Below are 12,652 nucleotides of genomic sequence, written 5' to 3'. Positions count from 1 at the left end.
AACAAAATGAACTTGAAATTCAACTAATAATTTTCATGTCTTTGCATCAGAAAATAATTTGGGAGGCGAATTGAATTGAACTGTTGGAGTTCCTTTCAAAAGCTTTAATGGCAAATGCTCCTCTTCCTTCCTAGCCAGCCCCAGTGCTAAGAAGACAAATGATCCGTTAAAGAAATTGCAGCAAATAATGGAAGCAACTGATTTATGATACTTCTTATCGTACTCTGTCAAACAAACCCACTTTGTGTACTGAGCAGCTTCTGAGCCTTGCTCCTGAAGTGTTTCTCACTCGCACCGACTGGAGATGACCGTGCAGCTCTGTGTCTGGCAGCAAGGAGCTGGCTGGGTGAGTTGTCACTTCCATTTGCAGTGCTGACAGAAGCACCGGCCACCTTATCCATGGAAGCTGTGGTTATAAATCACATCCTCCAGCTGCAGGACGGACACCTCCTGGCCATGCTTGCGTGCGGGAGAGGTCGCTTCCACCATTAATTAGTATTGATGAACTTGCTTAGCAACTGCTGGCCAGTGATCCCTGGGGATGCACAACCTCAGCATCCTTGGCCCAGAAGACCTGTCCCGTGGCAGAGCAGCACTGGGGGACGAGGCAGGTGAGGATGGGCTTGTGCCACCTCCTCCCCAGTTACTGCCATGCAGTGGTACCAGTGTGGGCTGCCGGGGTGTGCAGCCGTGGGACTGGGGTTGATGTCTGAATGCTGTTCACCCTCTGTCTAATCCTAGACTGGCAGCTCTAATATCCAGCTGTTGGCTAACCAGAGCCAACATCTTCGGTTTCAAAAACTGTTCCTCACGTTTCATTAAACTGATGACTTTGGGTAGGAGCCGCAGCAGCCACAGAATCCGCATGCTGACAGTACCCCTGGAGACGCAGGCTGGGGATAATCGCATCCTTTTTATACTGCTAATAATTAACTGTTAAAACAATTTACTAATGGATGTAGTGGCTTCTTTAAATGATGAATTGATATGGTTTAGCACAGTGATGAGATATGGGTTTGATGCAAGTATTACTGAGTGCAAAGCCAGCCTGCATTACAGCCAGTTGAGGTCAGAATCTATTAGCCGTCGTTCCTCTTAGCCTAAATTCTCTTCATCTATAGAATGAGCCTTTCCTACAGAAATTATTCTAAAACCCTCAGACGGAGCCGCATGTGCTGTCATAGAGCAATGTATGGTCTCGTTCCCTAAGTGGAAGAGAGGGAGGGGGGTGTTTTATAAACTCCAGCCAAAAATATAGCAGTACTACCAAACATAGTAAGTTTATCAGATATTTTAGTTAAAAATAGATGAACTTTTTGTGCATGAATAGATGAAATTATATTTACTGGCATGAATTGAATGGGTCTAATCAGAGTAATGGCTGTTGAATATGTGTAACATCTATTAATTGAATATGGAAGCTAGTTTTACCTGATTCTTTATTTTAATAGTTTTCCAGTATTTACACAATGTAACTGTCACAGGAAGTTTAATTAGATATCTGAGATCTCGCAGATCTTGTCAAATTAATTTCTGAACTCTTGACATTTCTGCGACAATGCTGTCCTAATTCTTCTTGTAGCATTTTCTTAAGAAGACTCTAATAACTAACAGTCATGTCTGACAAAATAAAGATAAGCTGTTATTTCTCTCAAAGAAATGACAGCTCTATTTTTCAAAAGAGAAGGAAAGGTTGCTCACTGTTTTACTTCCTGCAGCAGCAAAATTTTCAGGCATGGCACTGGCAAAACAAAGAGTTACTTGTTGTAGGTAAAGGGTTTTTTATTTTTTTGCATCTAACCATTGCGCTTGGATGGAAAGGTCAGGTGTGTCAAAGATGGTTAAGGCTTTGAAGAAGATGGATGTGTCTATGCAGAAAGAACATAAAGGGGATTGGAGTAGCTTAAAGGAATAAGCAGAATTGGAAAGATCTGGGCTTTAAACTTCATTCTGCTATTGAAGTCATTGTTAGCACTCTTCCCCACTGAGGAAAAAATGTCTTGGGGGGGGGGGGGGGGGGAGAAGCAGAAAAAAATGAAATATTAAACATATTTTTCTGGCTATCTCAACTGCTGGAATTGCAACTGCACAAATTACTCCAAGCTCTTAACAACTGAGCAGCATCCACTTCACCTTTCTTTCTTCTCCAGCCCTGGGTTGGGGTTGTGGGAACAAGTGCTGGCCGTGTTACAGAAGCGGAGGGGGGAAGGTACCCTGCGGGTTACGAGCCCAGGGAAGGTGGAAGTACATGTGTGTGCAGCCTGGACCTGGCTGTTGGCTTATTCTCAGTAAGGTAGATTTCTATATGATTATTGAGCTGGTTTTGCTTAGATGTTTAGCAACAAAACCCTCCCGCCCATCCAAAAAGGGAGGGAGCCCCTGTGGTCCCCACAACCTCTCCCCGTGCCATGCGGCAGCTGCTGTTCCATCTGGCACCAGGATGCTCTTGTGGGATGGCAAAAGCCTGTGCATCCCCAGCCTGCTGTGTGCGTGGTATTTCCATCGCATTGCTAAAATATCATCTTGGGAGGATGGTGTTGGACCACTTGCTCCAGCCCACTAGGAAAACCCACGAGGTCTGGATGGTATTTGCTGCATTCAAGACTTTCTGATAAAACAGGCATCACCCAGGACTCCCCGGCATCCCATGGCAGTGAGGCTGCCACCCAGGAAACCCCCGCACCCTTTCCCACCTCCGTGAGGCTGCAAAGAACCGCAAATTAAACAGTACGGTTTGTCTCAACAAGAAGAAAATCCCTGACAGGTAATTCTTTTATTCCAGATGGGAATGGTTTCTGGCACTTTCTTTGGCAAGGCTGCAGTCTGGGGTGGCTGTGGGTGTCTCGCATCAGACGATGCTCATTAAATAATCCTTTCCGCCCATGCTGCCCCGTTCGGTTTGTCTGCCTCCATGATGTTCCATGAGGGACAGATTTTGGAGATTGAAAAGCTTCTGCATCTTCTCATTAGCCCTGCAATGTCCCCTCTGAGAGGGAATTTGAATTTCTGGTCCCTCACATGTAATCTTCAGCGTGCCGTATTTGCCACTTCTATTTATTTTCCATTTTACCGCTTGTAAGACTGGAATGTTCCTTTTTATAGAGGCATTACAGTTATGGGTAAAAAATCAACATCTGCCAGCTTTTTCAGCAGAGGTGCTTGTGGGGGGTTGTCCTTGCTAGTTAGAAACCATTGTATTGATAGAGATCTTATTGGAATGCTTTCCTGTGAAAAATGTAAAATTTCCAGAAAAAAGGCAAAAGTATTCTTGCTAGAATCATTCACCTAAATAATGCAAAAAAAGGGACCTGTGGGGGGGATGGGGTGGGGAAGGATCAGACATTCATATTTTAGATTTTCAAGTTCCATGTGAGAACGTGTACAAATTTCAAGAAAAGCAGGCACTTTCTGAAAAAAAATCTCAGTTGAAACCACAATTTTCTTAAAAATTAATAAATAAATTCAACAGGGCAGTGTTAATGAGCCTAATCATGAAGTCTGACAGTAGATGATGTTGACCTTGTAATGGGTCTCTGCTGTAAGAAAAGAGGGTTATCTACAATCAGAATAGCTGTTGTTATTTTTCATTCTGCTAAGTAAATTGTAGTAGAATTACTCACATGATACCAATGATGTGTGGAGCCCAGTGGAAAGCTAATTCCTTTCAGGTTTTTTTGAGACCACAATCCTCACTCTTTAACAATTTCCTCAGATTAAAAAAAAAAAAAATAATCCAGTTGCATCAACATACGTGCGATGAACCTAAAACAGTATTTGGAAATGCAATAGATAAATCTTAGGCATGTATTTACTGGCTACATCCCAAAATAGCACATTACTTATTTATTAATTGAGTTGAATAATTATTCAATGGAGTCACATGAGAGGAATTTTTTTTCTTCATTAGCAGAGCTAAAAGCACATGGAAAACCTGTAGGTGTGTTCCAAGTGATCTTGGCGAAGAAGGGCTGGAAAATTGTGCCTTTTTAATAACAGGGCAGTAACCATCTAATAACCTGAACGAGGAAGGTTCTAGCAATTGGCAAGCGTTCCCTTTTTCTCTGTCTTAAATACTTTGTCATGGCTTTTCACAGCTCCGGCTGCTGCAATTTCTCATCTTCCTTCAAAAGGTGTTTTTCTTCCAAGCCGGTAAGACTTGCACTCTCTTGGACAAACCCTCCTGTCTCCTGGATGCTCTTTAGGAGCCCTGGAGAGCGATGCCGTGCCAGTGCAGCACCGATCCGGCACTGGAGCTTTGGTGGCTCCAGCCTGGCATTGCCCTTGCACGTGCCCGGGAAGGGGGAGCGAAAGCAGGAGCTCAGGGGCTGGAAGCAGGTGGGTTTGCCCACTCCACCGTGGGGACGGGGCTCTGCTGCTCCTCAGATAACCCCTAGTTGCTCTTGTACCTCCCAAGCTGATAAGTGGTCAGATCCTGGGATAAGGGAGGCATTCCTGGGCTCCTCCCAGCCTCAGCGCACCCCATCCATCCCGGCAGGGGTGCTGGTGGCACCGGTGCTGCCACCTCAGCGCGAGGACCCCAAAGGATGCAAAGTCCCACTAGGCAACCCAGAATCTTGCTGATCTCTTCCGTGTCCTAATTATCCTTTTGAGGAGAGTTTCTTGGTGGGTGAACAGAGAAGGACATGCTGGTTTGTGATCTTCTTGTTCTTTTGAGGTGTTTCTGACTTATTTCTTGATAATGTCACATATAAGGGGGGTTGAGGTTTTCCTTTCACATTACTTTAGATTTGGTTCATGTTTACAGTAGACTGCCTGCTCTAGAAAAAGCTGTTTTACAAAATTTTCTGCATTTACAGTTTACTGCTGAATGTCTGTTGGAGAGGTCTTTCCCCACCCCGCCCCCCCCCCCAAAAAAAAAAAATTCCACCCCACCATGAGAAGCATTTAAGCACAACCTGCAGGTGTTACCAGATGTGCTTAATCACAGTGTTGAGTGCAGAAACTTCAGCTTAAACTGTACCAAGTTCAATTTTATACGTGACATTAGCAGGAGGTAAAGCGTTACTGGTCCTGCCAGTCTTTCCTCTGGAGCTCTGCGTTCCATCAGGGTCACCACTGGGTGTCTTTGGAAAAAGATGGGGAGGACAGGAGACCCTTGGGACCTTATGCTGATTAAAGATACTGTCTTTGTCCAAAGGAGCTGATGGTTCAGCCATGGGGTAGGTGTTCCCTGAATAAGGAAGCGTGCCGTGACCTGGCCTTGAGCAGACAGGCACCGTTTGAGGTGTGAAGAGAGATAAAAATCAATAAATACACCATTTACCATTTACTCAGCCCAAACAAAATACTTCATTGAGACACCAGTGTAGCTTTAAAAAGTGATGGCAGAAATTATGGTTCCACCGCCATGGGTATGGCAAGGCTTTATGGCGTCCTGCTGGCCGTATTTACAGCTCATTTAAAACGCTATGTCAGGGTGTTTTGTTTTGTTTGCTACTGCTTTTCTTCTCCTTCTCACTGCTGCTATCACAGAAGAGTCTGTGGGAAGGGGTTTCTGCCACTCCATGCACAGTTGCTAAATGAGGAAGAGGTGCCTGGACTCTCTCAGCACTTATTCCAGCTCAGTCGGGGAATTGGGAATGGGTTTACAGTTCTGCTCTTCTCAGCAAAACACCCCCTTGGGTTTTCCTGTTTCTCACCTACTGTCTCCCCATGCTTGCTGATCTCTCTATCCGAAAAAACTACTTGCACTGAAAGCGGAGAAGAGCAATGAAACGAGGAGTCCTTGACAGAGACTGGCTTAAAGCTTTTTCCATTTAGGTAATCTCAGTCCAGTAGAGGCAGGAGTCTCCCAGTAAAGCTTTGATTACCTGGTTCAGTACCCATCTCCTAAGCATGATTCTATGGAAAAAACAGCTCTTCAGACCCATAAATGTTACAAACATCTGATCAAGAGTGTGGTTTTGGTAACCTGTGCTCAGCACCAGAGGCTGCAGTCCCAGCTCCCGCAGGATTTCCCAGTGTCTTCTGTCGAAATAAAGGAATGAGAGCACAGGGAAGATCAGATCAGCCTTGTTTTGGCTGATTGTTCTGTCACTGACTCCTCAGAAGTAATGACTAGCTTTAATTTTACCTTCCATTTCCTTTTTTAGTAGGCTGAATGTTTATAAAACTTTTTCAAGGGACCTGCCAGGGTGTCCTCCTGAAAGACCATCTCTCTGGTGCATAATCAGCTGAAATTCTAATGAGAAAATCCTTTCACTGGGCAACGGCTTTCCTACTCAAATGCTGCATTATCAGCTCGAAATTATTCAGACAGATCTGAGGAGTTTACGTTAGGCAGCTTAGGAGATGAATTCAGTGCAGCAAGTTATCGTGATTGATTTAAGTATTTAAGACTTATCCCAAAAACCTGTTTCACTCAATCCACCTCCTAACATGTTCCTATTGAAGTGCTTCCTTTCAGGTTATGATGCAATCTGAGTGCAGCGAGCAATTCCCCCGTGGCTGGCCAGGGGTAACTCTCCTCCATCCCCCGGGTGTGTGGGTGATGGGGGGGTTTCAAAGGCAAGGTGCCTCCCGACAGATTGCATTTTACACTTCATGTGACTCCAGCAAGCCTCGCCGTGCCGCCCTGCTACAGCACCTTCTCCCTTAGGCCTGAGAAGGAACGCTTGTTTGAAAGAGGATTTATATTTTTGTTTACAAAAAGGACATCTAAGAGGCTAATTTTGCTTTGTTTGTGGAGCGATTAGGCACCAGTGCTCAGGAGCCCTGGCAGCGATGGGCAGGATGCGCGCAGCCACACACGGGCTTGGAGAGAGCCTTGGAAGCACCATCCATCACGGTGACATCTGAGTCCATGTTTCATCTTTGAGTCTGTCTGAAGTCGGCGTGCACTTGTGTGGGGTAGCTGCCTCTGTGTTTGTAGAGCATAAAGAGCCTGCTGCTGGGCTGTTTACAAGTGCCTCGTTATTTCTTAGCACTGATTGATAATTGGTGGAATGAGAAAAACACACAGGCATTTTTTTTTTTCCCCTTTCCGCACCTCTCCTCCTCATACCATATTCCCAAGGAGAATCTGTATTTCCCTCGGGATGCTGCCCTGAGAGCGAAGGCAGCTCATTCCGGCAGCGCCCTGTCTGGATCCACCCTTGGTGGCAACAGCCCGTGCGTTTCGCCACCATCACACAGATGTGTTTTCACTGCACTCCTGCGCTAAAACCTTCCCGTAGCATCTGGTCAGGATACTGCCTCTCTAAATCCTTTGAAACATGATGCATAATCAAGGTTCTAGTCCTATTACCCCGTGTTCTTCCTCCCACTCCCTTTTTAACACTTTAAATCCACGAGTAACCCCCGCTCATGTTTTTAACTCATACTCTGGATAATCTTTAACGTGGCATTTACCACTGCGATGAATTTCCCAGCTCTTAAGACATGGACAAGAGGTGGGACTGGAGAGATGAAATAGCATGACAGGTAACAGGCACAGTGAACTTTAGATCTGTGAGAAGTGTGCGATATTAGTTCATTCTGTAGCTGAATGTGAACACTTTTGATATTTAATATCTTACCGGGAGGGATGAGTATTTGAAGGACAAGCATTCATAATTTGCTTTGACATTTGACATGATCAAGCAAGTAAAGGAATAATACTCCGTTTCTCCATTGTCAAAAAGATAATGAGTTTCATAACTATTGGTATTATGGGAAAAATACAGCCCATGTAGTGTGAAATGTGCGAGAGCCACTATATATTCTTCTATAAATTGTGTATATCATGTTCTTTTGATGGCCCTATTCAAACACAGCATGCCTATCCTTTTTAATTTTCTGGTTTGCTGTGCAAGTCTCTTTTTTCTCTTAGAATGAAAAAAGTTTTCTTCAAATTATTTATAGAAAGAGCAGTGCTGTCATCGAGTCTGTCTCATCATATCATTCTTGGGTATCAATTTCTAGGCTCAGACAACAAACCATAGCAGCCACTTTTCCAACAGCAGCATCTGGCTTCCTGGCAAACTCAAAATGCAGTTATCTGGAAAGCTTCAGAGTTGCTTCTGAGCACATTTTATTTATTAGAAAGCAGTTGTGTTGTTTTGCTTCCCATGACTAAGCCAAAGAATATTTAATATATTAAAAAGAATAATAGAACCGAGGCCAAGCTGTTGTCCCTCAAGTGGCAAGAGAATGACATTTTTCCTTTAAGATGACTGTTTCTTCAGCTCTGAAGGACAAGCAAACTATTCATGCTGACTCCAGATGATCTTTTATAGGACTAAACCAGAAATTCAGCCTTATAACTCCTCGAGCAAAATTCCAGCTCACCTTTTTTTAGACTCAGTTGAAATGCGATGGTGACTTCTCTGCCAGCCTTCCCTTGCTGGAGGAAGAAGACTCTCCACACAGAGTGGGGTCTTCAGAGGTGAGAGACTCTATGTCCTTGCAATATCTGATGAACGATAACAGAAGAAATGTGGGGGTTGGGAGGTCAGGTACTGTACCAGCCCTCAGCAGAAGTGAATTCAGCCTTTGTTTTGCCACAGAATTTATGAGCTTGGCAGGTCATTTGGATCCAGCTCTGCAAAGGTCTCCCCATGTAGTTCAGTAGGGACCACGCTGATCTGCAAGATCTCATCAAAGTTGTATGAAGATATAGGTCCATGAACAACTTTGATATTACTCCTTCTTAAATATACCTGTGACATAACTGATACCTTCTGCCACATCCCGTGTTCTTGCAAGGTTCTTTGCTCAGGCTGGAGATCTTCGTGCTGGTGAACTCACCTGCTGCTAACCTGGTGAGTTGAATCGAATCCCAGCACTGCCCTGTGTATAAAAGGACATTATCTGACACGGTACAAAATGCATCAAATGTTTTTCCAGTCCTTCATATGTAGCATAATCTGAAGGAAATTAATAAGGATTATTTTTTTTCCTAATATCAGCATTGAGTTAGATAAGAAAGATATCAAGACCCATAAGAGATGACAATAGTCAATTATATAGATGTTATTGGATTTAGGACATACCTAGATGCTAAAATTCATTCTCACATGTGTAGAGCTAAAAGATGAGAAAGGACAAGGGAGGATGAAATATTTGTTGCAGGCTTTGACAATGGTTAGACTGTATCTACATCAAAAGCTTTATTTAATTGATGTGATTATTTTCATTCTGAGAAAGAATTCTCTTGAGTTTTTCCTGAGCAATTTCCAAGTTTCTTTTAGTGAAATTCTAGTGTTATTTTTCTAGATGATACATTAAAAAAAAAAACCAAACAAAAAAGCCTATTCTATTAAAGCCAATGTGTTTGACTCTTAGGAGCAGAAGCAGTAATGCTAAATGGTAACACCTTGCAGTTTTCCTCTGATACCAGCGGTGTCTCTGGGCCAGGATTTTATCAGTGACAGCTCTCACTGAATTCAGTTAAGCCGAAGTTTCATCTCCAAAGTCACTGTTATTCAGTTCAGAAATAAAATGATCATGCACGGGATTTCATTTAAAGCTTTGAACATCAACACCAAAGAACCAAAACAATTCAGTTTCAAGTTTCTGTTGTGTAAAAGGTATTTCTGGATTTGGACACCCGCCCTTGCACGGTGTCAGCTGGGGCAGGGGGCTTTGCAGCAAGGAGATGCTGTGGGGCTTTCTCTTCTCGTTGCCGTGGGCTTCTGCCTCTGGTCTGAGTGTGGAACAATTAGGTCTTAATTCTGATTGAGGATGGAGGATGCTACTGTAGCACAAAGCACCCTGCCAAGGCCGCTTTACTGCCACCTTCAATGGCAGTATTGTAAGGCTGTATCATAAGCAAAGCCTGCAAATCAAAGGTTACACGATGGGCAACCTTTACTACATATAGTGGGTCAGATAGCTTTCGCATTTAAGAGAAGACTACATGCTTTTTTGCTATTGAAGAGTGTAAGCACTTTTGCCTTCCTTCCGCCACGAATGGAGATTATTCAATGGTTGGATTTAATGAATTCAAAATCCTTAGAAAATCACTAGAGCCAGACATCAATGTAAAATACTCCACCAGCTTTCAGTAGTGGAATATAATATTAGCTCTCCCACAATCTACTTCATGCATTTCAAAAGAATAGGGAACATTTTTAAACTAAAGAAGATAGCTTGGACAGAAAATGATTGCCTTGGATGCTTCTCTGTAACCCTTTAGGAGCCTGAGTTATTTCTCACAGGGTGGCAGAAACAGAAACAGACATTTTCTTTGCCAAAATGCAGAGGGAGGAAAAGGAGTAAGAGGTTTTATTACGAATTTTGTTAACAGGCTGTTACCTTGCACAATGGACAGGATGGTGTTGGGAGGGTGGCCACAGGGCTGGTGGCTGTGAGCCCATGGAGAACCCTGCAGCTGTGTGCTCCCTCTCAGCTGGTGGAGGGTGCTGAGAACCCCTCAGACCAAGCACCGTTCATCCTGTCTCCTGGCTGGCCTGGGAGCACTGAGGAGGCTGTTTCTGTGCCGAGCAGGATCCCTGCCCCGGTTATAGCCCACCCAGCCCTTCCCCTGCTCCTCACTGCGGAGAGCGCCAGCCGTAAGCAGCTCTCTCGGGCAATAGGCTAATACAAATAAATAATATTAATTAAGGCTCGATTGGTTTAAAAAGCTATGGAAATAGCTTCCCTCCTGCTGTTTCAGTATCTCATTTTCCCATTCTGTGCAAATCCCCAAAGCCCAGAGGTACAAACATATATTTTAAATGAGAAGTTTGTTGAACCTCATTAAACTTAAATGCTCGATCCAGTTTTTCTGAACGAGGCTTTGCTCTGCTTTTGAGTTTACCTGACTTCATTCTTCCATCCCTAATGGAGACATTCATTTTAGAAGGTGATTTTGCAAAGGCACTGATAGACCTGCAAACTACGGCTGAAAAGAAAAGCGTAATTTACATGCTTAGATCAAGCACCCTAACTTTGGAGCTCTGCTATGCTTATAGGCTTCATGGCTGAGCAATTTGCCAAGTTCTCTGTGAAATAAAGACCAGCTTTTAATTCCTATTTGCTTTTTGCTTTCCCAGTTTTTATGAAAAGGACGAGCAGCTGAAAAGCGTCTCTGCGTTGGTATGCCGAGCAGCGGAGTCACACAAGCACCTGCAGCCATCCACGCACAGCTTGGGAAGAGCGCTGTATTTCTCGAGGTTTGTAGCTCTTGTCCTCCCACTCCCTAATTCATATACATAAAACTGGTGTGCTGCCACGCTCCCTCCGCACAAACGCATTAGCTGATCGGGAAGGCTTCCCATTCATCTGCCTTGTCACCGGGATGAGGTGGAGGCAGGACTTGTCAACTCGCAGGGCTGAGAGTCAGGGGTGGAAGGCAGGCTAACACGATAAAAAATGGTGTGGGTATTTCTCCCCTTGGTTTTCCCAAGGGAAAATACTTTCAGGTGCTGGATTCTCCCCATTCCCTTCCAAACAGGAGAAAACCAGCAACTCAAAACACCTGCCCACAACCTCCTGGTGTAAGTAATGGCAGAGCAAGGTGGACGGAGGGAATCGGGGCTAAACCCCCAGTTTCTCTGCCACAGCTCTCGGACAATGTGGGGGATCCCCCTGGCATCCCACCACCGGGGCCCCGCAGGGTTTGGCACCATTGCTACGGTGGTTCCTGTGCAGCAGCAGGAGGGGGGGCACAGCCCACCCCAGGGGCAGCACCGAGGGTGCGGAGCTTCGCACCCATGAGGGGGGCAACCCCCTCCGCATCCCCGGACAGCTCTTGGCCGCGATCGCACCCGCTCACACCTTCATCCCCCGTCCAGCTGCCGCTTCACGGCGCCCACCGGCAGCCGAGGAACACGGCGGTGCCGGGGCTCCGCGGCCGGGCTCTGCCCAGCGGGCCGGGGTCGGGGCGGCTCAGCCCCACTGGGCTCCGCGGCCGGGGTCGGGGCGGCGGGCCGGGGTCGGGGCGGCGGGCCGGGGTCGGGGCGGCTCAGCCCCACTGGCTTCCGCGGCCGGGGTCCGGGCGGCTCAGCACCGGCGGGGCGGCGGGCCGGGGTCGGGGCGGCGGGCCGGGGTCCGGGCGGCGGGCCGGGGTCCGGGCGGCTCAGCACCGGCGGGGCGGCGGGCCGGGGTCGGGGCGGCTCAGCCCCACTGGGCTCCGCGGCCGGGGTCCGGGCGGCTCAGCACCGTCGGGGCGGCGGGCCGGGGGTCCGGGCGGCTCAGCCCCGCCAGGGTCCGCGGCCGGGCGGCCCCTCCCTCCGGCGGCCGGGGCGGGGCGCGGCTGGCGGCGGAGCCCGGCCCCGCGGCGGCGGCGAGCGGCGAGCAGCCCCCCGCCCCCCCCCGCCCCCCCGCCGCGGCCCCGCCACCGCCTCCGCCCCCCGCCCCGTGACTCGGCTGCCTCCCGCGGGCGGCGGCGGCGGCTGCCGGGCGGTGTCGTGCGGCCCCCCGCGCCCGTGCGGGGACTATGAAGCACCATGGTGTGGTGTGACCGTGGCGTCCAGATGCTGCTGACCACGGTGGGCGCCTTCGCCGCCTTCAGCCTCATGGCCATCGCCATCGGCACCGACTACTGGCTCTACTCCAGCGCCCACATCTGCAACGGCACCAACATCACGGCGGACGAGGCGCAGGGGCCGCCGCGGCGGGCGCGGGGCGATCTCACGCACTCGGGGCTCTGGAGGATCTGCTGCCTCGAAGGTACCGGGGTGCTGCGCCGGGCCGGGCGGCGGGGGCG

At 47.4% G+C, this 12,652-nt stretch overlaps 1 protein-coding gene across 1 annotated transcript in view; it reads left to right on the top strand.

Annotated features, from left to right (window-relative positions):
- Nucleotides 1–12,296: 12,296 nt before the first annotated feature.
- CACNG4 (calcium voltage-gated channel auxiliary subunit gamma 4) overlaps nucleotides 12,297–12,652 on the top strand; it is a 43,467-nt gene continuing 43,111 nt past the window's right edge. The window contains exon 1 of the mRNA XM_055797827.1: nucleotides 12,297–12,615. Coding sequence (XP_055653802.1) covers nucleotides 12,393–12,615 — 223 coding nt within the window. The 5' untranslated portion in view covers nucleotides 12,297–12,392. The remainder of the gene's footprint in view (nucleotides 12,616–12,652) is intronic.

Source organism: Falco peregrinus, chromosome 2 (genome assembly GCF_023634155.1).
Source record: "Falco peregrinus isolate bFalPer1 chromosome 2, bFalPer1.pri, whole genome shotgun sequence".
Taxonomy (NCBI): domain Eukaryota; kingdom Metazoa; phylum Chordata; class Aves; order Falconiformes; family Falconidae; genus Falco; species Falco peregrinus.
This window is presented reverse-complemented; position numbering and strand designations above follow the sequence as displayed.